This window comes from Alligator mississippiensis, chromosome 1 (genome assembly GCF_030867095.1).
Source record: "Alligator mississippiensis isolate rAllMis1 chromosome 1, rAllMis1, whole genome shotgun sequence".
Lineage (NCBI taxonomy): Eukaryota > Metazoa > Chordata > Crocodylia > Alligatoridae > Alligator > Alligator mississippiensis.
The window spans coordinates 91,441,541-91,468,412 of NC_081824.1; the positions used below are offsets into that span (position 1 = coordinate 91,441,541).

Below are 26,872 nucleotides of genomic sequence, written 5' to 3' on the forward strand. Positions count from 1 at the left end.
CAGTCTAGGCTGAAACAGCCATTTATCAACTGAAAGAATCAGGACTGAAACAGTTCTTCTCCATGCCATTCTCTCAGAGCACTACATTTGGGCAAGTGTGTTGGATTCAGAATTCTGCAGTACAACTTCATTTCAAGTACAAATGCATTTAATATCTGGGCTATGTTATGTTTGCTAGTAAGGAAGGACTCTCTCACTTTCAGGGTAATTACGTATTAGAACAAATTATCTAAGAAGGATATGGAATCTCCGTCCTTGGAATTTAAGAGAAGGTAAGCCAAACACTTGACAGAAATAGTTTAAATAGAGAGGAACCTGCCTATAGGGTACTAGACCAGATGCTCTCCAATGGGAGGCCTGAAAGGGACCCTATGAGTCTATAACAGGGGTACTTCACCCCAGGCCCACAGGCCAGATCCAGCCTCCTGAGCCATGTAATCTGGCCTACAGGGCTCCACCTGGGTCCAAAAACTTTGTGGGGGAGAGCAGTGGCACCATTAATTGCTGCTCCCTTGCTGCCAAATTTTCAGACCTGTGGGTAGCCCTGAAGGCCAGACAGTGTCCCTGGATGCTACATTGGGTACGCAAGGTGGCCTGGGGCTTAATCTTGGCATGTGAGGCCAGGCAGGGGAGGTGTGGGATCTGATCAGACATGCAGGGCCAAGGGAGGACAGTGCTGGCCCAATAGCGGCATGCAAGCTTGGTCAGGGGTGGTGCAGGCACAATCTAGGTACATACAGAGAGGCAGGGGCGGTGTTGGGCCCAATCTGGGGAAGGGGTGGCATGGGCCCTATCTAGGCGTACAGGCCTCACTGAAGGTAATGCAGGGCCTGATCCAGGTGCCCAAGACTGGCACAGGGCTTAATCCACAAGCCCAGGGTTAACTGAGGCCATGCAGAGCCCACTGGAGGCAGTGTAGGGCCTGATCCCGGTGCACAGGGTTGGGGGGAGGCAACACGGGCCTACCCCAGCACACAGGGGCTGGTCCAGCACACAAATTAGCGCCGCACCATTCATCCTGTCTGCAGCACCAAAAGATTGAGTGCCACTGGTCTATAGTGATTATAAAAAATGTGTAACAAATTTGATCACCTTGCTTTTTTGAGTATGGTCAGAAAAAGAATGCTAGTTAACCCTTGCATTATAACAGCCTTAGACTTGCAGCAATATTTCTATTAATTTTGGTACTAAAAACCCAGAACCTCTATTACACACTACATGATCACATAATCAAAAGGCAATCTCTGCCCCTAAGGGGCTTATGATTCCAGTACAAAAGAGAAAAAAAAATAAACAAAAACAACCACAGATGAGGGAATACCAGGAATAGCGAGACAAGTCTGGTCTGCAAGAAATATGTCTCTGTTCAGCAGCAGTGTAACTGTTAAATGTCATTTGTCAGTCTCAGAAGAGGAAAGCCTTGAAAGAGGATAACTCTTGCGTGCATGTTTATTGGATGTTCCTCCCAAGTGTGAAAGGCTGAGTATGAGAAAGAATGAAGGTGCTCGCTTAAAGATTCAACAAGTGGGCAATGGAACCAGTGGTCCCAAAAGGAGGAAGAGTCTATTGCAAGGATCTCCCCTAGGGAGGAGGCTCTTCGCAGCCAGACTGGCTGACCTACTCCACCAGGCTTTAAACTAAGCCCGTTGGAGGACGGGGGGACTACTGCCACTGCTGGCCTGCTGAGCAATCCTTGCAAAGCCAGTGGATCATGGTGCTTCAGGGAGCCCACCCCTGCCCCAGCCCTGGTAAAATCTGTGGGCAAGGAAGGAGCCCCCCAGGAGGCACTTGCCTGCCTGTACACTAATGCCAGGAGCTTGGGGAATAAGCAGGAGGAGCTCATCCTCCTGCTCACTGCAAACAATTATGATGTCATAGGGATAACGGAGACCTGGTGGGACTCCACCCATGACTGGACCACGGGTATATATGGCTATACCCTGTACAGGAGGGATCGTGTAGAGAAAAGGGGCGGGGGTGTAGCTCTCTATGTTAAGGAAAGCTACGTGTCCCTGCAAGCCGATATTGGCGACCAGGGTGGACGGCTGGAGACCCTCTGGGTTAAAATCCGTGGGGAACACGGCACAGGGGACACAATGGTGGGAGTCTATTACAGACCTCCCACCCAAAGTCCTGAGCTTGACCAGGAGTTTGCCCAGGAACTGGCTGAGGCAGCTTGCTCCAGGACCATGGTTGTCATGGGTGACTTCAATTACCCGGACATCTCGTGGGAGGATCGCTCAGCAAAATCTGAGCGGTCGCAGAGCTTCCTCTCGTGCGTGGATGACCTCTACCTGACTCAAGAAGTCTATGGGCCAACGAGAGGCAAAGCGCTGCTCGACCTGGTACTGGCTACTGGGGATGACCTAGTCAGCGACCTAGTGATTGATGGGAAGCTGGGTGACAGCGACCACGAGCTGATCACCTTCACCATCTGCCGAAAAGCTGGAAAGTCGGTCAGCAACACGCAAGTCCTTGACTTCAGGAAAGCTGACTTTGACAAGCTCAGGAGGCTGGTCAGTGAGGCCCTAAGGGACCGTGACCACAGGGAGAGGGGAGTTCAAGAAGAGTGGTTGCTCCTCAAGGGAGTGATCCTCAATGCACAAACTAAGTCTATTCCATCTCAGAGGAAAGGCAGCAAGAGGGCACAGCAGCCCCCCTGGCTCTCCAGGGACCTAGCAGACCTCCTGAGGCTAAAAAGAAAGGCTTACAAAGGATGGAGGATGGGAGTCACCTCCAAGGAGAATTATTCTGCACTGGTCCGGTCCTGTAGGGAGCAGACCAGGAAAACCAAGGCTGCAACTGAACTCCAGCTAGCTTTGAGCATCAAGGACAATAAAAAGTCCTTTTTCAGATGTGTGGGGAGCCGGAGGAAAAGCAGGGGCAACATTGGACCCCTGCTGAACCAGATGGGGCAACTGACAACTGACGCCCAGGAAAAAGCCAACCTATTAAACAGGTACTTTGCGTCAGTCTTTCATCAGCCCCATGGGACGCCCGTGCCCGCTACAGGGCCGGGAAGTCCGAGTGAGGGTGATCCCCTGCCCTCCATGAATGCTGACTTTCTGAAGGAACATCTTGAGAAGCTGGATACCTTCAAGTCAGCCGGCCCTGACAATCTTCACCCCAGGGTACTCAAGGAGCTGGCGAGCATCATAGCCCAGCCTCTAGCGCGGATCTTTGAAAACTCTTGGCGCTCAGGTGTAGTGCCCGAAGACTGGAAGAAGGCCAATGTGGTGCCTATCTTCAAGAAAGGGAGGAAAGTGGATCCGGCTAACTATAGGCCCATCAGCCTGACTTCTATCCCGGGGAAGATCTTAGAAAAGTTTATTAAGGAGGCCATCCTTAATGGACTGGCCGACGCCAACATCTTAAGGGATAGCCAGCACGGGTTTGTTGCCTGCAATGCGATGCGATGCGGCGGCTAGTAAAGCGACCAAAATGCTGGCTTGCATCCATAGAAGCTTCTCAAGCAAATCCCGGGACATGATTCTCCCCCTGTACTCGGCCTTAGTGAGGCTGCAGCTGGAGTACTGCGTCCAGTTTTGGGCTCCACAATTCAAAAAGGATATGGAGAAGCTTGAGAGAGTCCAGAGAAGAGCCACGCACATGATCAGAGGTCAGGGAAGCAGACCCTACGATGACAGGCTGAGAGCCCTGGGGCTCTTTAGCCTGGAAAAGCGCAGGCTCAGGGGTGATCTGATGGCCACCTACAAGTTTATCAGGGGTGACCACCAGTATCTGGGGGAACGTTTGTTCACCAGAGCGCCCCAAGGGATGACGAGGTCGAATGGTCACAAACTACTTCAAGATCGTTTCAGGCTGGACATAAGGAAGAATTTCTTTACTGTCCAAGCCCCCAAGGTCTGGAACAGCCTACCACCGGAGGTGGTTCAAGCGCCTTCATTGAACACCTTCAAGATGAAACTGGATGCTTATCTTGCTGGGATCCTATGACCCCAGCTGACTTCCTGCCCTTTGGGCAGGGGGCTGGACTCGATGATCTTCTGAGGTCCCTTCCAGCCCTAATGTCTATGAAATCTATGAAATCTCAGTACTTTGAAATCTTATGATGACAACAGAAGACAGAAAGAGTGGAGTGGCAGAAACAGCATATCACAGACTGAATCAAGAATCTGGAGCCACCCGCCCCACAAGGAAAACACATGCCAGAGTTGCAACAAAGTCTGTCAATCCCAGATTGGCCTCATCACCCATCTTTGGACCGACAGGTAAGACAATCATGGAAGACAATCATCTTTGACTGTGAAGGACTGCCAAAGAAGAATAAGATTGGAGCCAGACATCCTGGAATCTGATTGTCAGCAGGATCTGACACCTACATAGTGAACAGAGACGGCAAGGCAGAGTTTTTAAAGTGAAGACAAGCAGTTTATGTCAGAGAGAGATGACATGATCAAAGTGACAGACAAGGGAAAAATTATATGTGCAGCACTATTCCACATGCTTACAAAGCTAGACTGTATTTGTTCTTCCCTCTGGCCTTGAAAAAAACAGAACTGAGATGCAAGACTAGAGCGTGGACCAGAGTTTTAGCTATATAAATAAATAGGAAAAGCTTTATTTTTACAGCTGTCTTCCAGAAAGGATCCATAAGACTTGGATGTAGACAGAAGGACTTGAGAAGTCAGAACTGAAGATGTGATGCTGAGACTGCAGGCCTATGGACAAATAGTATAGTAGTATCCACAGTAATCAGAAGAGATGGCAGGGAGCACTAGGTGGAGGTATGGTGGGGTGTTATTCCATGTTGCAGTTGAAATGCAGGCTAGACACCTATGAGACTAAAGGTGAATAATTATGAATATAATCCGTATTCAAAAGCTTCACTGCTACGGCACAATATCTCAGACCTCATGTTTTAAGAAGAATTAAGCCAAGTTACTACATGAAGCTGGATTTTATTTACAGGTATAGATAGTATTTTCTCACCATTACCCTTAAGCCCAGGTACCAGCACGGTGCTAAACGGTATTATTACTTACATGACCAAGAAATAGAGGCCCTGACAATGTGGAAACATTAAAAATTCCATTAACACTTTTTACTGGGAAAAAATGCTGATGGTTCTTTCCATTCAGGATTTCTGTTTTTCCCCACTCCCCGTCTCTCTCCAACAAAGTGATTTATGAGCATGAGAGATTTATGCTGCACCTTCTACAATCTTTATATCTCACTGTAATAACAAAAGTTAGAATTGCACTTTTCTCTCTCTCCCCCTCTTTTTTTTTTTTTAAATAGTTGAGAACTTTCTTCAGGGGCTGAATTGTTTCTCACATTTGGTCATGAGCATAAAATAGATTTCTTTTCTGAGGAAATCTGCAATGGGGAAAGATACTCAACACAAACAATTTGCTCCTTTCTCCCCCTTGTTCACTTCTTTTCTAAGCCAAAAAAATCTCAACAGCTGAAGCTGCACACCACAGACTTACTGTGCATTTCACATCTTACTGAAACTTAAGAAAATGACCCATAAAACAGTTTAGAAATGTTAAGAGTACTGAACCTTTGAAGCCAGCATCAGAACACATGCTGACAGTTCTAAGTGACTGGACCTTTTCCAGCCAAGGAATTCAAGGTCAGAACAGCTAACAGGCCCAAGCTGTAATAGATTATCCTTCAGCAAAATATCATGACAATTAAAATATACTAGAATCCCACGATGAAAGCATGACTCCAAGGAATACCCTATATTAAGTATATAATACTCTTTAAATCATGGCAAGGTTGTAAAAAAGTTTGACCTACCTATAGTTAGCAAACTACGCAGGAAAATCATATGAAAATTTAAAGTAGTTGGAATAACCAATCCAGCTGCAAAACAAGTATTTGCCACATGAAAAACCAGATGATGAATCTCTTTCCAGTTTTCACATGCAGTTTCATTGAAAGGCACAAGGGTGGCATTTTTGAAGTCTGGAATAACACCTAATGGGGTAACAGTGAGTGAAATAATTTCTGTAGAATTCATCTTGAAGGCTCCTGGAGAAATACAAAAAAAAGTGTTAACAGTAATAAACCTTTACAATGCTTAAGAAATACACATCTTCATGAACATGACTTGGAGGTATTTTTTGTATGCTTTAATTAGTAGGAGATATGCATATGTAACTAAGTTCTTCAATTAACAAGACAATAAAACATTTTTTAAAAAAGTGAAGACTAGGAGTTTACGTATAGGCATATATTTCAATATTTGGATCACCTACACACCCAGTGCATCATCATTAGTGTCCCAGGGATTTTCTTATCACTCCATAAAAGTGTACAGCGGTATTACCTATTCAGTATACCTAGCATGATAGAAACCAGAACAAAAACTTATAGTTCTAGGGCCAGCATCATGTCTTACTCCTACTTTTACATTAACTGGAAATAAATATAGATCAAAAGCAATATATCGTCACAAGTTATTAATAGAAAAATAAAACTTTGTCTTTTTTTCCTCTTTTACGTATAAAAGGTAGCCTGATTGGAATTTTTTCCTTCTTGAAAGGACTAGGTACTAGTGAGTACATCTACACATGAAATTAACACAAAGTAATAAACTCTGGAGCGTTTTGACCCAGAGTAAATTACTCCCAGGTGCAGCATCTACACATGTGCCTGGGACAGCACCATTTGAGTTGGAGTAGAGCAGGCCCAGGCAGAGGATACTGGGGATGAGGGGGGCGAGCCCCAGGCTTCAGAGTCTGGCAGCAGAGGGGCTGGCTGGGGCATGAGGGAGTTGAAAGTGAGGAGCTGTGTGGCTAGGCAGCAGGTTTGGCCCCTTGGTGGCTGGGCTGAGCAGGTGCAATTTACACCAACGGTCAGCATCTACACATGCATTTAGCTGCAGTAAATTACCCTGGCATAAGTAGTACTGTCCCCGATGCTACTATCTTACTATGGTGTAGATTAGTTTACTGTGTCATATACATATAGATGGGATGCTTTACTCCACAGCCAATTAGTCTACTCCACAGTAAAGCACATGTGTAGACACAGCCAGTCAATCTTAACTTAAAACCATCAAGTTTGATCTTCTCTAGTTTTGCTGGAGGTCTCAAGTTCTGTAAGTATGTTTTCATTACCTGAAAGTTCTCAAAAAAATAAATATTTCTCATTAGTTGATCAGATATTAGTTGCCACTCTCTAAAACTAACTTTCCTATCATCCCTAGAATCTTTTAATGAAAATTGGGTGAAAAAAGGTAACAAACTGAATTTTCAAAGTAAAAAAAGTATATATTTTTAAAGACTTTCTGCATGCTTCTAAGCAACAAAAATTGTGTCTTTATCAAATCTCTTTCCAAAACACAGTTAAGTAATTCAAATTAAGTAGTTAATAAAACAAGAAGTTGGGATTTTTCTTAGTAATGGTACCTAGAGAAGACAAGCTTTCCTCATTAGGATCATAAATTGGTGTTAGAGCAGCTTTGATAGAACTTTTTCACAAACAAAATTTAATTCCAGTTAAACATCTTTATCTTTAAAATTTATATTAAAAAAAACCCAAAAACTTCTTTCCAGAAAAGTTTGTAGGACCCCATCTGGTTACAGTATAAAACAGAGTTCTGCTTTATTCCTATTAATGACTTGCATGCACGTATCACAGAGGGAACAGGCTCCTTCTTTTTTATTAAATGTATAACATTCCCACAAATTCTGTACGGACATTTCATCTCTGACACTCATTACTAAGGACTAGAGGGATCGGCACCGATAGAAGGAAAATTGACATTATCGACAATCGGCTTTTTTTGGCTGGTGTAGCCAATGTCAACGATAAATGCTGTGTGCACATGCACAGCTGCAGCATACATGCAGTCAGGAATGCAGCCTGCCAGCTTGAAGAACAGCGTCCGGCCAGGATGTCTGTTCAGGGGAGAAAGCATAGGAGAGGGAAGGAGCCGAGGGGGTGGGGGAAGCAAATCGAGGACCCTCATGGTGAAGGAGGGAATGAGGCTGGGGCAGATTCTGCCCAGCTCGAGCAGGGTGGGGTACAGGATGACGCCATGGGCAGCTTGTTCAGTCATGTATGGGGGAGGGGGGCAACTCCCCACCACTGTGTGGCCCCCCCAGCAGAGGCATGGGGGCTTGTGCCTCCCAGATTTGTGCACAGGGTGAGGGCAGGCTGCTCACTGTGGACTCGGGGCCATGGACTGTGCCGGCCTCTTCCTGGTGGGCAGGGGGTGGGCTGAGAGGGACTACAGACCAAAATGTGCATTTGGACCGAGTTACAGTACAAGAACATTTAGAACTCTGATACATTCAACATTTCTTGCAGACTTGGATATAGTGGGCATGCCTACATGTGCAATTAATGCAGACATATAGCCTCTGGATCCTACCGCTCCATAGTTTTTTGCTCCTGGGCATGCCATTTGAACATGCACCTGCAAGCAAAAACCTCCAGAGTATATTGCTCCAAAGTTTTTGTGGGCAGCATATGGAGCCTGGTCAGAGCAGCCAAGGATGGCAGCAGCCCACGGCTGTTCCGACTGGGCTCAATGTACTGTGAAGGGGCTGGCTGGAGCGCAAGAGTGCTTCAGCGTGGGACTAGTTGGTAGAGAGCCCCCGCACTGAAGCGCCCTCATGCCTCAGCCAGTTGCTAGTGTCTATATCTACGCTGCCAACCACAAAAAGACTCCAGAGCAGGCTAGTACTTGTGCATGTGTCTACATGTGCAATTAATACACCTGAATGTTACCGTGCAGTAAATTCAGGTGCAGTACACTTCAACCAGGAGCATGTCTATATGTGCGCCATCAGGCACAGATTTACACCCAACAGGAGCAGTCAGGTCCAGGGCTGCTCCTGCCCTGCTCTGCCCCCCTGCAGTAGCCAGGAAGAACTCTAGGCTCTAGGTGCAGCTGCACAGGTGCCAGCCCCAGGCTGGAAGGGACAGGGGGACAACCTCAGGCTGCCAAAGGGCTCCCATCCTAGTAAGGTGCTTACCCTCCTCTTCCACAGGGCTGGGCCCAGCAGGATTCACATGCAGAGCTGGCTCAGCTGTTGCCAGCTCCTGCTCAGGGGCCGCACAGCGGTGGGGCAAGCAGAAGGCAGCGGCCCAGGCACAGGGCCAGGCCACCAGGGGACCAGACTCAGGAGCCAAGGCAGGGGTCCTGCCCAGTCCAGGCAGCGCTGCACTTCCTCCCAAGCCCACTGGGGGTCTTGGCATTGGGCTATGGATGGTTACCAAGGGCCAGGCAGAGCTGGACTGGGCATTGGGCTGCACAAAGCTGACTGCCAGGGCCAGGATGGTGTCGAGAACCCAATGGTCTTCCTATGTCACCTCCACCACCCAGGTCCCCATGGGGCCCTCCCGGTCCTAGAGAGGCTGGTTGAGGTCCAGGAAGACAATGTGCCTCTCAAGGGAGAGGTATGCCTGGTCCCTCTCCTGCCCCCTCACTGGGTTCTGGACTCTGTCCTAGGACGAGCACATGAGCCACTGCTGTGACCAGACAATCCAGCAGCAGGGTCTGGTCCTGGGTCCAGCACTGGCAGAGGTAGAGTGTGCAGAGGGTACCGGCCGATGATGGCAGCATCTTTACAGCTGCATCTTCACCAGTGGGTGGTGGTTCTCCCCTGCAAGCAGCTGCTGGACCTGTAGAACAAGGACAGAGAGGCTGCTTGTGAGTATTTGCAACAACATTTCGGAGATAACATGTATTGTATGGAGGTGCTGTGCACCGTCTGGCCTCAGTTCAGGGGGGTGCTTGCACAGGTGCCCAGGGACCATCATAAGTTGGCTGGGCAGGCCCTTCTGTAGGTGGTCTACTAGCCAAGCCATCCATCCCCTCTCCTACAGCGGGGGCAGGTGGGCCACTTGCCGCAGGCAGTCTGCCTTCCCTGTCCCCTACCCAGGACAGGCCAGAGCTGGCTCCTGCTGGCAGCTGCCACAGTGGGTCTGAAACAACTCCCTCTCTTCTCCTCCCTGCAAGTCAGGCAGTTTGCTCCTGCATGGCTGAAGGAGAGGGTGATGCCTCCCTCTCCCCCCAGCAGCCCTCTCCATAGAGGTGCCCTGGGCCAGGGCCCCCACCATGCATGGCCTGAGCCCCAAGTGTGCTCCTGGTCAGAGTCACCTGGGCATACCACAAGCTGTTTGAACACAGAGGGGTACCCAACCCACTATGCCCTGCTGCTGCCAATTGCCATGGTGCCCCAGGCACAGCTGAGAACTTGGTGTGGGGCTCTGAGCTTTGACTGCATTTCATGCAAGCCCACATTTCCCTGCAATGCGCGCTGCTGCCTGGAGGGGTATCTCTGCCTATGCTATGAGTGCTTGACCCCCCATGGATGAGGAAATCATTGCTGCCAAATAAATTTCTCTGCATGCAACAGGCCCCTAGTTGCCTAGCTGGGAGGCTGCTCTCCATTCAATAAAGTCCTGAACTGGTCTTTTGCCTCTCTACATGTTGGGCGGGGGATACTCTGGCAGGCAGGGAGGGAGCTTAGCTAGCAAGGGTTGGGAGGTGAGGTGAGGGCCCTCCACTCACTCAGTGAGGCCCTTGGCTCCAAGCATGTAGCTTAGAGGTAGGCAGGTGAGCCGACATGGGCGTGGGTTGCCGTGGCACTCCCTTTCTCCCCCACAAGCCCTTCCCTCTATGCAGAGCTTACCAGACAGGTGTGGCAGGAAATCCCAGCGGTTGGACTCAGTCCCTGGCTGCAGTGACATGGTCCAGCCGCCTGCAGTGTCCTGGGGCACAGAGGCATGGTACCTGGTTGCCCGAGCAATGGCTCTCTCTGGGGTGGAGCTGGAGCTGCTCACTGCTGGGGCCTGTCCTCCTGGCTTGGGGTGTGCTGCTGTAGTTGGCAGGGCAACTGGTGGCCTGGGTTGCCAGGTGATGCCGTGGCCACGGATCACGCCAGGACCTGGTGCTGGTGCCCCAAGGGGTCCTCCCACAGTGAGTCCTCCTCCTTGCTGAGCCATGATGCAGGCACCAGCAGGCAGGGCTTGCCAGGGTCCCTCAAGTTCTTGTCTAGTTGCCATATGAAGGGCATGGACCTGCAGGCAGCCTGAGACTGATAATTGTGGTTCATCACTTGGACCCACTGGGCCCACAGGTCCTTGATCGTCACACGGCACTGGCGGCCACACTCCCGCATGAGGTCTGACATGGCCCTTGTTACAGGAGATTATAGTAAACTCCCATTTCATTCGGGCACTTTCCTGCCACGCCTTTGATGGGAGATAAAAATACAGATTAACCACAAATGAAGTTAAATTGCTGTCTTTGTAGTGCCTCGACCCTGATGTACATCAATCTTCTTTCACTTATAGTAAATTTGTAACCACAGATAATTGCATGAAAGCACGTTCTTGATACAGTCTATAACAGTCTTTATATCTGGTGATGAGTGGCTCTCAGCCAAAACTCACCTGTTAACTGTTCTCTCCTCTCCACAGAGCTGCTGCATCCTGTCTTCCAACTCCTCAGAGTCACGACCATCCATTCCGGTGAGTATACAGGCAAGCACCCACCTCCACCACAGGTCCCCTGCTTGCTCTGGTGATGCTCTCCTCGCTCTGTGGCTCCGCACAGGGAGTTTCTCGCTCTCACAGCGAATCTCTCACTCGCACTTTCCCTTCCAGGGGTCTGTTTTTATCACATTTCTCATTCACCCGTTGGGAGAAACCTCTAGCTGTTTGCAGGTGTGTTTGGTCATCTGGCGAGACACTCGATGACGTCATTCTTCTGCCCCCACGGCTCCGCTTTCAGCGTAGACTTCTCTTTTTCATTTACTCAAATAACAGGTTTTAATAGCACTCTGTTACAGCCCTTATGGTACACAGATGTGTGCATTTGCCTTTGTGGCCCAGATATGCTGCTGCTGGACCTCTGCATCACCAGACTGCAACGAAGTCCATGGACTCCTGCTCCATCCAGTTGGGGCCCCAGGGCACTGTGTTTAGTGTTGGGGAGGCTGCCATGGCAGCTGCTGCCAGGGGCCTTGGGGGATCAGGCTGGGGCTCTGGGTGCCGGCATCATGTGGGGTGGGGCATGGTGCCCAGGAGACAGACTCTGCCTATGTGGTGTCCTGGGAGGCAGAACCAGAGTATGCAAGGCTGCAGGGCCTAGCACATACCCATGCTGGCAAGTCATGGAGGCTACACGCCAGACAGCTGCTGGCACAAGCCCCAGGGAGCAGAGATGGGGGCTGCAAGGCTGCTATGGCCTGCACATGCCCACACTGGTTGGGCACAGTGCCCAAGAGCAAGCAGCAGCTGGCACGGGCCCCAGGGATAAGGCCAGGGGTCCGGGAGCTAGCTTGGGACAGCTGGAGAAACTGCCAGCTATGTGGCTCTGCCCCAAGAAGGAGGCTGGCCTCCTGCTTGTGCTGCTGACTGGGTGCAGTTTGTGCCTGACATCCTGACATCAGCTTTTACACATGTGCTACTGAGTATTAGTTTATGTGCCATTTGTCTAGCACCTGTATGTGTTGGTACCAGCGCAGTACTAATTAGATTAATGCATAGTAAATGCCATGGACATATAGACGGTGACGTTTCACTGTGCATTAGATTAGTCTAGCGTGCAGTAAAGCGTCTTGTGTAGATGCACCCAGAATTTACAAGTACTAGCCTGCTCCAGAGCTTGTAAGTTTTGTGCACCCTAACAGAAGCACATATACAGACAATATTTACTGCAGGTGACATTTACTGCAGAGCTAATTAGGCAGCTCCACAGTAAAATTCTTGTGTAGATGTGCCCAGTTACCAGTTATTTACGTCTCTCTTGTCTTCACTCACCCCAGCCCCTGGGCTGCGCCATGCCATGGTTGAAGCAGCTGGTGTCGGCTGTTCCTGGGACTGCTGCAGCAGGGACTGGGGTGATTGGGAACAAGCGGAGGCCCAGGGAACAAGAGGCATGGCTAAGCTTGTCCCCACCCACCCCAGGCCCCTGCTGCAGCAGCCCTGGGAACAGCTGATACCAGCTGCCTGCAGCTGCTGGGCTACGCCATGCCCCAAACCCCAGTGGCCCCACTTGCCCCCACATACCCCAGCCCCTGGTGCAGCAGCCCCAGGAGCAGCCGACACCACCTGGCTGCACCACAGCACTGTACAGCCCAGGGGCTGGGGTGAGTGGGGACAAGCAGGGCCCCGGGGCGGGGCACGGCGCAGCCCAGCAGCTGCAGATGTCTGGCATCAGCCATTCCCAGGACTGCTGCAGCAGGGGCTGGGGTGAGTGAGGACAAGCTGCACTGTGCCCCATGTCCCCCAGACCTCTGCTTGTTTGCACTCACCCCAGCCCCTGTTGCAGTGGCCCCTGGAACAGCCGATGCCAGCTGTGGAGGGAACTGTCAGTGGGTGTGGGGCAGGGAGCGGGATGGCACAGCTTTTGCTGCTATGCACACCCCAGGAGGGCTGCAGGCTGGGGGGCTGTGCTGGGTGAGAACAGACTGCCGCCCGCCCCAAGCATCAGGAAAAGCCCGGTGCTGCCACAGGCCCCAGCCTGCAGCGGCAGCCTGCTCTCATCCTGTGTACAGATCCAGGGGCACACTACCCCCAAAGAGAGCCCAGCGCAGCCCCCCAGCCCTCCTGGGGTGTGTGTAACAGCAAGAGCCGTTGCCCCACTGACAGTTCCCCCCACTTTGCTCCCTGCTGCAGCCCTGGGAGTGGCCAACTCCCTGCCTGCAACCCTTGGGCTGCACTGCGCCCCACCCTCTCCCTAGACCCAGCCTCACTCCCTCCCTACCTCACCACCATGGGAACATATCCCTACTTTTACCTTATGAACTGGGTTCTCTTTATGCAAATCCAGTTTATTCAGTTTTCTCAGAATGCATGTACCACATAAAGTGAGGGAAACCTGTATGTCTGTTTAAGTACCTAAAAAAATAGTTTGCAATTATAAAGTGCAGCTAAAATCCTCTTTTTGAAAAGGAGGGAGGAAGGAAAACCTCTCTAGATACTATTTATCCTGCAATTTGGTGACAGTAGGCCTTCTGTTTACCTGAAGGAATGTGTACAAAGATAGAGAGTTAGGTCATATGTAGACACAAACAAGGACTGTTCCAGGAGGATGCAGCAGTGCAGCTGCACTCCCCCTCTGCTGCCATCAATGCCCCCAGCTGACCTGGGCACAAGGGGAGCTCCAGAGCCATTCCTGTCCCACTCCATCCCCAGGCTGAAGGGAGCAACTATGCAGGGTGCCAGGCATGATAGAGGGCAATAGCACTAGTAAGCGGGTTACCCCTTCCTACAACTGGTCCCTGCTGCTCCCCCAGTGTGATCCCCACTGACCAGAAGCAGGCACTGGAAGGAGAAACCTGCCCCCTGCTGCTGCTATCCCTGGGTGTTGCAGGCTTTTGGGGAGCCCCAGAACTGCTCTGTCCAACTCCAGCCATGGGCAGCAGGGAGCAGCTGCAAGAGATGCCAGGCGCAACCAGGGACAGTGGCAGTGGTGTACATGTCCTTCCTTCCAGCACTTGCTCTAGGATGGCAGGGGAAACTTGGAGGAGGGGAGCCACTTGGAGGAGGGCAGGGAGCATGTTCTGGATGGAGGAACCTGCATGCCACCACTGCTGTTGCTGGCCAAATATGGCACCCTGCATAGTCACTCCTCACAGCACCAGAGCAGAAAAAGCAGAAGCACCTTCCCATGCATGGGTCAGGTAGGGATAGCAGCAGTGGTGGCAGCAGGCAGAGGCCCCCATTTCATGAGCCTGCTCCCTATTTGTCTTGCCCCCCAGCATGCACTACTGTCTCAGAGGCTCCAGCCGTACCTCACCTGAATATTTCCCTGCCCCCCCCCCCCCCCCCCAAGGTTTGAGGGGCAGTGTGCTGCACCCCTTTTAGGAAATCTTAGATCTTCCCATGGACACAAAGTATGGGATTGTATGTTCAAAGGAAAATGCCTTTACAATGTAGTTGTAAGCCAACTACATAGAGGCTGACTGTCACATCTACCATTTATACTACAACCAAACCTATACTAGCATTCCCCTCAGTCAAACTGAAAGCCAAGGAACTTGTATTAAAGCCTTGTTCTCATTATGAAAAGAAGGGCCTCCAAAAGGTGACTGACAAACTTCTGTAAAGCCTTCAGGAGCTCAGCAACAACTGCAAGACACTCCCCGCTTTTGAAAAATCTAGGCAACTTATGTGCCTAAATATGGACTTAGGAATCTAAATTTAGGCTTGACTTTCTTTTAACTCAGTCTTTAATCCTTTTGAAGTCTTCCTATGATTAAAGTTGATGTTGACTTATTACCTTCAAACAAATATAGTAGCACTAGTGACACATTGGAAAATAGATAGTGGAAGGCTGAAGCACTTTGTGACAAGCAGCCTTTTAAGAGCTTTCAGAAATAGATCTATCCTATCTACAAAATGACAAGAGTACAGATTGTACCACTAGCTCTCACACAGAACTGCCCAGAATTTCAACTAGCAATTCTGCTTCAAAACTGCAGAACTGAAGTCTGATCTTGAGTAGTTATCTGTATATGATGCCAGGCAAAAATATTAGAAGTAACAACTTTGCAACTCAGTTTTAATCCTTTGGCCCCAACTGTTAAAGCAGTCAAATACTACAGTAACAGGGAAGAAAAATCCTGAGGCGCACACACAGTTATCAGTTTCTGACCTTCAAGTTCATAGTATGTGGGAAGCAGAGGAGTAACAAGTGCTTCCTACTTTCAGTTAAGCTTACAATATACAAAATATTATTACACCAATGCACTTTGAAATGGGATGTATTATGTTAACAAATAAATAAAAGCCCCAGACAGAGATTTTTGAAGAGTCTCTCACAGACCTGAAAAAGAGCACTTTATGCCCAGAAAGCTTTTTCACAGCTCTCCTAACTATACAGTTGGTCCAATAAATGCCATCATAAAAATCCTTGCCTCTCAAACTGATTATTTTAAAGTTATAAAACTCCACTGACAGAACTGGATTTTTGCACTTAGCCTATATTTGAGTAATATTCAATTAGAAGTTATAGTTGAATTTTGTTTATTCATTTTTTGTAATAAAGACCTAAAAAAAACATTGATTAATCTTTAATATTCCAATTAAAGTGCTTTTTAAACAACTAACTGCCACTCAGACACAAAAGTTTCCAGCACTGATTATAAACAAATTGAATTTGCAAGTTCTTAAGCCTGTTTTATAGCCTGAACTGAGACAAAAGCAGATATCAAACAAGCAGTGCAAAACTGGATTTTTATGGATTAGGATGATAACGTAAAACTAAATTAATTAATTATAGTAGCTTCTAAAGAAAAAACCTATTCAACTGTTTTCTTTGTAACATACAGCCACTATATTAGTACTAATCTTATTAGACCCACAAAAGCTAATGTATTTTGAACTGAAGGAAATAATCTAATGTAGGCTTTGTTTATGAACGTGGATCCATCAGTTAATTTTGCATATACAATAAGAGCTAGATTTCTACTCTTGCAAAGGTGTCTATGATCCAAGGAAATCATTGGAAGCTATGAGCCTAAGGACTTTTGAGTACCAAAAATGCATCTCCTGTTGGCACCTGGCATAGTCTTAAAATACTGGCCATAAGGCACATCTACATTACAGCCACTATTGAACACTAGCTAGGTTTAACCTAGTTATTACAAGTACTAGTAGCAGTCTAGCTGTGCCAGCACAGACTTCCAGCACAGACTTCAGTGGGGCTTCCCATCCAAATATTCATCTGGCTTGTTAAGCAAATATTATGCTTGCTAGGGTTCTGAATTGTTGCAGCTGCACTATTAGCAGCACACAAGTTATGTAGTTTAAAGATAGCTTGGGTGCGTGTACAATATACTTGGAGCAATTGCAGTCTGTTCTCTTAGATGGATCCTTGTGAATCTAACTTCAGGATTTGACCCAAGAATATTTTATAGCTCTAGGGAGCTTAACCAGGGTTCATGAAATCCTGGAGTACCTTCAGATCCTTTCAAAGATGGCATGGGGTCCCATGCAATGTTAGCACTGTAAATTGTGCAAACGTGATTCACAAGAAAAACCCAGAGATTTCAAATAGGAATACATACTATCAAAAATTCTGTCCTGTTGTGGTCTTTGAATTTTCTGCACCAGCAGGATTGCTCTATTATTTTCTGATTACAGAAAAATAAAGGAAAAGAGTTGGCATTTTGCAAAGGGTACCCCGAGTCTAAAAAGGTTGAGAACTACTACACTAGAGCTTTAGCCCTTCAGGTCTTGGCTTTTTTGAGCTTAATACAGACTTCTAGTCCTATTTCTTTCTCCTAATACTGTAATAGGAGTGAAGGGAGAAATAAGTATATGAAGAAAAATGTATTTAGATACAGTATTCAATTCAAAACTCCTTTGGACTAAATTTATCTTTCTTCTGTATATTCTTGATACAGAAAATCCTATCTTAAGTGAACTGTTCTAATTGTCCTAATGTTAGGATACTTTCAGAAACTATATTAATTGTAGATATAATTTGATATTATGGTTACATCATCCAGATACATGAAGAAAAATGCATGCATTATTTCTAACCTTTAACTCTTGACTCCCAAATACCAGATGCTTACCTTTAAAACTAAAGCTTGCAAAAATTAAATAAAATGTTTAAAAACAAATTGGAAGGAGTGAATGCACAAAATACTGAAAAATTACATAAATACAATAACCAGTAAGACAATAATGAAATGTTGCTTCTAAAGGATGCTGCCCAATAACTGGGCTGACCAGCACACTCTCCAAAATAATAATAATTAAAAAATACCCTAAATTCAAGAAAAGAAATTTTTATGTGCATGGGGGTTTATGTATTTTCTCTTTGGGTTTTTTTGGTTTTCCAAAACTTTTTTTCTTTCCATTTGGAAGTAGAGTTCATTTTGCAAGCATCCCAAAGCTACAGAGGTCCACTGTGGCAACAACTCTCATATTTCCTGACCCATAAAGCTACTGTAGGATCCCTACCAAATGAGTAAGCAATACCACAGTCCTAAATATTCTTTTTAGGAACCTTATAAAAGTAGAATATTTACTATGCCAACTTTTAAGGAGCATATTTCTATAAGTGCCAATTTCCGCTCAACCAGAGGAGTGCTGGTAAAAATCTGGAGCTGTGGTCATACTGCATCTGAACTAATCCTACAGCAAACACATTTGGGGGAAAAGAGAGCCTGCACTCTAGAGAATTTATTCTCTCAGCCACTATTACATACTAGGGAAAAAACCTTGCAGACCTCTGTGTAGTTCATGCCTGCTACAGAGTGGGGGATCTATTGCTACACATAGCACCACTCGTCTCTCCTGGCTTTCAAATGCTATTTGTTTGAGAGAGGGAAGAAGTTCCTAGCATGATGTCTTTTATGGGACCAGATTGACTGTGCAGCTGGGCTAAAGAAAGACACGGGAAATTTAGGTTAGATATCAGGAAAAACTCTCACTAGGATAAAAATCCAGTTCTGTCAATGGCAATTTATAACTTTATAGGAATCAGTTTCAGAGGCAAGGATTTTTATGAGATCATTTATTGGACCAGCTGTATAGTTGGGAGAACTGCAGATAAGCTTTCTGGGCATAAAGTGTTCTTTGTCAGATGCGAGAGAGAGTGAGCTTTGACGAGATTTTAAAAAGCCTGTCTGGGGCTTTTACTTATTTGTTAACACAAAACACCCCATTTCAAAGTGCACTGATGAAATCATTAATAATAATAATATGAATTCTCATTTCCACCTGGGAGAAATGTTACCATCTTTGTACTCTCCTATGCCTGAGGAAGGGCACGTGCGCCCAAAAGCTTGCTTTTTTTTCTTTTTTGCAACTATCCAGTTGGCCTAATAAATGATACGGCCTCCGCAAGAATCCTGATTATTTGGTGGAATAACAGGAGGGGAGTAAAGCACTGGAACAAGTTACCCGGACACCCCCCGGCTTTGCCCGGCCCCCGGGGGCAGAAGCAAAGGCTGCGCGGGGCTGGAGGCTGCCGCCGCCCGATCCGGCCGCAGCGGCAGGGAGGTGCAGCGCGAGCCGCCCGCCCGCGCCCGGGTCCCCCCTTACCTGAGCCGCCGCCGCCAAACTTTCCGAGCTCGTGTTGCCTCAGCCGCGAGGAGGCTCCGTGCGGTCCCGCCCCGCGCCCGCCCGGACTAAAATAGGCATGAGGCAGCCCGGGGGCTGCGGGCGGCGCCAGCTCCGGCAGCCTGCGCGCAGGCGCCTCCCGCCGAGACAGCAAACCCGGCGCCGCCGGCAGCCTCGTCCCGTCCCGTCCCCGGCACGCGAGGGACAGACGCAGCCTCAGCCATGGGCAGAGAAAAGAGACCTGTAGTCGGGGCTCAATTACCCTTTGACTCTCGGGGGGGGGGGGATCTTTAAAACAAATTAAATGGGTTCATTGGTTAACAAACCCACCTAAGTGAAGGAACAGTCTCATCGGGGCCCCCCTCCAGGCACTGGCGAGGAGGAGGGGATTCACGCGGGCGCACGTGCACCCCCTGCGCGTGGCGGTGTACCCCCTCCAAAAAAGCACTGCCTGCGGGCAGTCACCGCTTGCCACCCCCCGCCACCCCCGTTGCAGCTGACACCAGCGGCAGCATCTACGGGCAGTCCGCAGTCGCCACTGACCACTGGTCAGCGCCGTGGCTGCCTGCAGGAGCTCCCAGCTTGCCGCCGCCGCCACGCTCTGGCCATCGACAGCGCCACCACCGCCTGCGGGAGCTCGCCGTGCCCCCCAGCCGCCAGGGGCACATGGTGGGGGCACATGGTGTTCATACCCCCAGGTTATGCCCCTTAATTCCCAGATTCCCAGAAGGTTAGGTGGCTGTAGTGTGGTACCTCAGGGCAACCCGACACATTTTTCCTCAGGAGGAAAAAAGAAATTAAGGGCATTTATATATGTACTGTTTTATTCAGTGATGCACCAGAGATCCGCCGCTTCTGGGCAGACTCAATCCGCTGCCTCTGTGCTGTGCTGCATCCAGTTGTGTAAGTGGCAAAATGCATGTCAGCGTGCAGAAAATGGTGCCAGTGCGCTTTTGAACTAAAGCAGCTCTGAGGTGTTTTAGTTCAAAAAAACGCTACCACCATTTTTGCAGTGCTGACGCCAGTCCAATGCTTTTCAACATCTTTATCAATGATTTGGATGTGGGGGTGAAGAGTTCACTGGCCAAATTCATGTCCAAGATATGGGGGAGTGCGGTCACGCCTGCAGATAGGCTACAGATACAGGCTGACCTGGACAGACTGGAGAGGTGGGCAAATTGGAACCAGATGAGGTTCAACAGAGAAGTGTAAAGTGCTCCATCTGGGGGCAAATAATCCCCAACCTACCTAGTGATTCTTCCACTTTACTCAGCACTGGTGAGACCCCAACTGGGTGCTGCATTTCAACAAGGATGTGGAAAAACTTGAGAGGGTCCAGAGAAGAGCCACCCATATGATCAGAAACTTGCAAGGCAAGCCATACGAGGAGAGGCTGAGGGACTTGGGCCTCTTCAGCCTAAAAAAGAGAAGGCTGAGAGGGACCTGGTAGCAGCTTACCGCTACACTAGGGAAGTACATCAAGGGTTTGGTGAACAACTGTTCACCAGGGCACCCCTGGGGAAGACCAGAAGTAATGGATACAAACTTCTGGAAGACCACTGCAGGCTCAGTTCTAGGAAAAACTCCATCACAGTTAGGGTGTCCAGACTGTGAAATAAGCCCCCTCTGGAGGTGGTGCAATCACCTACCCTGGAAATCTTCAAGAGGAGATTGGATGGTCACCTCACTGGGATCACCTGACCCCCGGTTGTCTTTCCTGCCCTTCCAGTCCCTTACAATCTCCAACTCTATGAATCTATCTATGATGCACATTTTGCCACTTACAATTGTGTAAGTGTCACAGCGCTGGGCACTTTTCAAAGAGCCCAGTGCTGCGGCACTTGTACATGTAAAAGTGCCCTAGAAGCCTTGCTAACAGATCGTTTGGTTCAAGCTCACAGCAGAAGCAAAGCTCACTTTCTTGGGCCATGCATTGATTTGCTACATGGTGTATGAAAAAAGAAAAAGTCACAAGGAAGGCAAAAAATACACCTACCATGTTGCTTCAGTCCTGCGGCCATTAGGATGGAAGGTCCCTCTTTTTCAGATTCTGAAACCAAAAATCAAGCCTTCCTGAGCCTCTGGAAAGAGTGTCCGAGGCTTTGCTGAAAGTTATTTCCACACCTAGTGACTGTTAAAACTGTTCAAAAGAGTCTGCAGGGGTGTGAAATAGGAGCTACAGTTACCAGAAGGATGTAAAAGACAGCAGAATTGCAGAAGACGGAATAGCTTGATTAATGGAACATGAATATCATTAAAAAAAGAGAGAGGGTCATTAACATTTGCGGAATGAAGAACTTAGAAGGGATCACATAGATTACAATGAGCCACCAAGTCAATTGACTACCTCAGCACTGCCTGACTAGAAATGCTGCTGTGGCTACCAGCCAGTTTGTTTTAAACTTCGGGTAGAGTAGGAATCAAAGGATACAACTGCACCCCTCGCCTTAGCCCTCAGTTCCCTTGCCCGTGATAACTGAGGGCACTGGGAGGCACATGGGATCTATACTGACTACAGTTTCTCCAGGAATGGCTTGCTTTGGGATTGCTGTATTTCCCAACATACAACATGCCCCAGAACATAATATGTACCCTGTTTTAGAAAGGCAGAATGAAGGGAAAAAAGATTGTTTCCAGAGTTGCGGCTACACAGAGTGGAGGCAGAACCTAATCTTCTCCTGACTTATTGTCCTTTTCTTGTTCAGGCTAACAGGAATACGCAGCAAATTGCTCTAAGAAAGGTTAGCTCGATTAGCAGAACATCAAGACCATAGAAAAAGAGAGAGTGGTTAACACCAGTGGAGTGAAGAACAATGGGCCACTAAGTCAATTGTCTCTCTCAGCTGCCTGAATAGTATTAGTAATGGTGCTGCATTCTGGAGCAGGAATCAAAGAGGGATACTTTTATCTTGGGCAAGAAATTGGCTTCCCTGCTTAATACACACACCCAATTTTTGGGGAGCTGATTTTGCAGGGAAATACATGTTGTATATCATGAACAATGCATGCCCCGGCCATGTTGGGAGCGTAGCAGCGGTTAACGGGAGCTCCCGCAGACCCTGCCGGCACTGTCAGTGACAGGTGGGGTGGTGAGCATTGACTAGGGACCGGCGACCACCCACAGACGTGGCCAGTAGTGGCAGTCAGCAGGGATCACTGACTGCCTGCAGACACTGCCAGCGGCATTGGGGGGGGGAGGAGGGTGATGAGCAACAACCACCCATAGGCACCGCCGACAGTGTCAGTGGCACCTTTTTGTAGGGGGTGCACTGTCACAGTCAGGGCATGCATGTGCACCTGTGTGTACCCCTTACACATTGCTCCTGTTGTATATGATAAAATATGGTAGATAGTATAAGACTGGGGTGTAGATGGTATGGCCTAATGGTTAGCCTGCAGAGAGAAACCACGGGCAGAGTCCACAACACAGTTCAGGGTCAGCATCTGGGGATCAGATGCCAAATACCAACTCTGAGGGATAATCCACAAGGCAAAATTCAAGAGCAGAGCCAAACTGGGGTCAGACAACAGATCCACAGGGAAATCCAAAGCCAAAGTTCAGAAATAAACCGAAATCAGTGACAGCTGGAGTGCAGGGTCTGATGGGGATAGTGCAGAGTCTGGCAGGGGTGGGGGTAGCAGAAGCATGAAATCCAGTGATGGCATGCCAAGCTCGCCACCACTGGCCGTGCCCTACAGGGCCAAAAGGTCCAAGTTCTGGTGCCATCTGGTAGTCTGGTGGGCCAGATAGGGAGGCTTTGTAGATCAAATCTGGCCCACAGGCCATACAAGTGACACTTATGGACTAAAAAGCAGCAACAAAAGAGGAAAGAAGGGGCCAGTAGAGTTTTTGTTGAATACCAGAGGGGCCAGTTGCAAGGGAGTGGTTGAGAGGCAGTGTGGGATGCCAAGAGGACTGACCATATGCATGTCACAGAAAGGTTCAGTGAACTAATTCAAAATAATGCTTGATTTTCCAGGTACACTTTTGAACAATTCCTAGTGGTTTTAAACTAATTTAATAGGCTTGTATATCAGGCCACTTCAGGTTTACGCCACATTTCAACCATTCCAAGTGCTGTGTGCCCATGTCCTGAGAGAGGCTCAAGGCATAGCTTCATGGTTTGGGCCTGTAATGAATCAAGGAGAGTTGATTCTCTTGGTGGGGGTGGTAAGGAGGAAACCTTTGATGAATCCCCACTGAGGCGTTTGAGAAAACCGAATATAATTCTGCAGAAAATGAAGTAGATACTGCTGCCAGTGAACTCTGAGAGAACTAAATATCTATCTTCTTTTTAAATAAGATATATCCCAATTCCATAAATTTTGGACTCATAACTGGGTTCACATGATTTTGGACTGATCACATGAAAATCTTCTCCAATTTACAGACTTTGTCTTTTTGGTATGCAGCAGGATGGGGCCCAATGGCAGCCATGATACCCCCTGGTGGCTGCCTTAGTCCTTCCCTGCTCTCAGTCCAGCCTCTCACGGGCCTGCCACACCTTAATGGTATTACTATAATAGAGGGGAGGCTGCCCTGAGAGCTTGGTGAACTCTGGGTGCTCCTTCTGGTTTTCTGCTACTCCTTGGGCTCAACTCGGCCTGCCTGACTTGGGGCTTCAACCCCACCACACACAGAGCCTCTCAGCCAGGGCTCTGCCCCTGCCCCACGTAGTCTCTCCAATGGCCTGGGGCTCCGACCTCGTCGCACAATCCTGCTTCGTGACTCTGGCCCTAAATTGCCTTAAGGGCTGACTTTATGGCCTCTTTCCTACCCTACAGCTACCAAATACACTAAGGAGTATAGAGCAGGCTCTGAATTGTTAGAGAAGCCAGATTGTTTTTTCTTCATTAACCCAGTACTTAACATTTCCCATTAATAAAGACATTCATTTTCCTCTTTTTAAAGATCATCTGCATAAAGCAAAACAGAATTCAGTATCATGGGAGCATGGAACTTATTCCCTGTTAGCACCTATTTTGGATCATTCAAGAATCAATTAAAAAGTAGTAGAGCAAGCAAACATCCTTGTCATACCCATATGTTACTTGGGAAATTATTGAACAAGACACAACCAATCCACACACACACACCCAAGATGCTGTATTTGTATAGAAAGTAATGACTAATTGTAAGAGAGCTTTATCCATTGATGTTAATTCCAGTTTCTTCCATAATTTTAATCTGTCTATGGAGTCAAGAGCTTCCTTTAAATCTATGTAGGCTACATATTTTTTTTAAAACAAATTTAGATGATAATTACTGCAACAGTAAGCAACCGTCCATGGAAGAATAGTCTTGTCTGAAATGAGTCTGCTTTCATCCCAAAATATTGTTTAAAAAAAAATCTACATCTGAAGATGAATAAATACTCTACAGCCAATAGGACCTATACTAGTGGAGCTAGTTTCTAAAGTTAATAAAACATATACCCATATAGCTAATAGTAGCTATAATTTTACTTAGCATTGTATAACTAAAAGGAACTAGCTTAGGCTAGCTAAGATGAAGACCTTGACCATTCTAGGAAAATATACTAGTTCAGTGACTTCACCTTAAAATTCCTTTGATCAAACTAGTGTGAATCCTTAACAGAGAACTATTTAAGTTGATTTGACCCTCATTTATATCAATTAAGCACAAGTTGGTGGAAATCTATCAATTAATTTGACATAGCCATAAGGTAAAATCAAATACATTAAAATTGTGCCCCAGATTATCCAAATCAGTTTTTAAATAAATAGGAACACTTTTCTAGTATATGTAGGCCTAGGGTGACCTTTTCAAAATGCAAAAGCGGAACATTGAGCCTCTTTGCCCTGCTCAGCCCTTCTGCACTAGGTCCTGCCTGCCAAGCTACGGAAGCCCTGGGGGAAGGGCAGTGGTGGGGAGCCCAAGCCTGCAGTGAGCAGCCCACATCCCACCCTGCACATAAGTCTAGGGAGCACATATTCCCCCATGACCCCTTCTCTGGGGATGCAGCGGGGGGGGGGGGGGGCAGAGCCAGCCCCTCTGTAACCCCCTGGATGAGCCACCCATGGCTCCATCCCACTTCTGGTCAGGCTGTGCATTTCTGCCCAGGCCCCATGAACAGCCCTGGATGGGCAGCACCCCCATCCACAGCCAACAACCCTGCCCCACTCCCTCCCTCACTGTGGGGGCCTCAATTTGCCCTCCCTCCACATTGCCTATGCCCCCTTCTCCCCTCCATAGACTTACCTGCAGGCGGCTGGGGGAGCTGCTCTCCACTGCTGCCTGGGTGTATTGCTGGCCACGTGTATGTGGCGCCACATGCATATGGTACCCCCTACATCCCACTACTCCCAGCCCCAAGCAGCAAATGTAAAACCCGAATTCCTGCACATAATACTGGGACAGTAGTTGCTATGGTTTGACTGTGTCGAGGGGAATCCAAGACGTATGCTGGCCTGGAGTCATTCAGCCCAGGATTGTTCCACCCAATTAGGGAGAGGTGGTCACCCTACATAGGCCAAAGAGTCTGAATGTTGTGTAGCAATATGGCCTGTCTGTTTGTCTTGCATTTGCCGCTAGCTATTAAAGTCTGCTTAGTTCTCTAGCCAATAGGTTCTCTAATTCTCTAGCTAATAGTCTTTACAGTTAATGGCCTGCAGCAGAAAACATAGCCTCATAAATAAAGCAGATGCCTTGATTGTATTCCTACTTTTACTGAACTGCTTTGTGACCTCTGGTGAAGTCATCTAGCTTCTTTGTACCTTGGTTTCCTCATGCATGCAAGGAAGAGAGTACATGCTTATTATTTATGTTACAGGATTACAGACAAACTCTGCTGCTAAAACCTCACTGTTCAAAGAGATAAGACTATGGGTACAGGAATGGAAACAGAGGCAAGGTGAGATGAAGTTATTTGCAGTAGGATCAGAAGCCAGATTTCTCAACTCCCAGTCCACTGCACTTACAAGTATGTACAGGGCTATTAAGTCTTCAGTCATGTGCATTGTCATTGTTGGCAGTCCCCCAATACAAAGATGAGAGTCTTTCAGTAAATAGAGAAGTTTAGCAAGGTACACCTCTGGGCTGTGGTGCCCCTGGCAGTCTGAACCACCCATTTCACCCAGTTTCCTTAAACTACTGCCTAACCTCTCCTGCCATGCCTTGGTGGAATGTTACTATGAAATTAAGGAAGTCTGTCCTCTGGGACTGGGGTGAGTCCTTAGGTGCTTCTTTTCCTTCGGGTGCCTCTCTCCATCTCTACATTAGGCCAACAGCCTCTTGGCATACCCACCTTATTGTTCTCTGGGCCCACACCCCACTCACATAGGAAGTCTATGCCCAGTACTACCAGTTGTGATCTGCTGGCCCTAATCATGAATTATGATGAATTGGGGCATGAATTGTGGCCCCTAGGCCCTTCATAGCTACGCCCATGCCTCAGAGGTGTTCATCTGTGTCACGGGATGGGGTCCTCAGGGATGGCCATGTTACCCCTAGGGCTCAACTGCGCCAATTCGGCCCAATGGGCACCCTCTATTCTTGCCCACCACGTCTTGATGTATTTGTAATATAGGAAGGCTACCTTCACGTCCTGTTGGACACGGTCCTGATGGATTTCCTTGAACCCTGTGGGTCCCGGTCCCCTTGTGGGTCCTGTTTCAAAGCAGATGCCCAGGGACACCCCAGCCTTATGGGCTATATGTGTGGCTCCAACCGCCCCTTTACCATGCCCCAAGCCTCACAGATGGTATTGACGTTGTCTGGTCTAGGCCTTACTATGATTTGGCACCCTTGTCCTCTCTGGGCTCTCCGCAGCCCCGTCTCTGCGCCTCACTGGCGCCTGGGCTTTCCGCAGCCCTGTCTCTGCACCCCTCGTGC

At 48.2% G+C, this 26,872-nt stretch overlaps 1 protein-coding gene across 4 annotated transcripts in view; it reads right to left on the reverse strand.

Annotated features, from left to right (window-relative positions):
• The window catches only part of LOC102570572 (blood vessel epicardial substance), a 98,538-nt gene that overhangs the window by 34,476 nt on the left and 37,190 nt on the right, over nt 1-26,872 (reverse strand). For 2 of the 4 annotated variants that reach the window (XM_019499905.2, XM_059732445.1), the window contains exons 1-3: nt 10,623-12,818; nt 9,415-9,609; nt 5,770-6,003 (exon numbers count right to left, since the gene is read on the reverse strand). In XM_019499905.2, coding sequence (XP_019355450.2) covers nt 5,770-6,003; nt 9,415-9,609; nt 10,623-11,163 — 970 coding nt within the window. In that variant the 5' untranslated portion in view covers nt 11,164-12,818. Of the gene's footprint in view, nt 1-5,769; nt 6,004-9,414; nt 9,610-10,622; nt 12,825-18,999 lie in introns of those variants that run through there. The other 2 variants (XM_059732446.1, XM_014608491.3) reach the window with 2 other exon arrangements.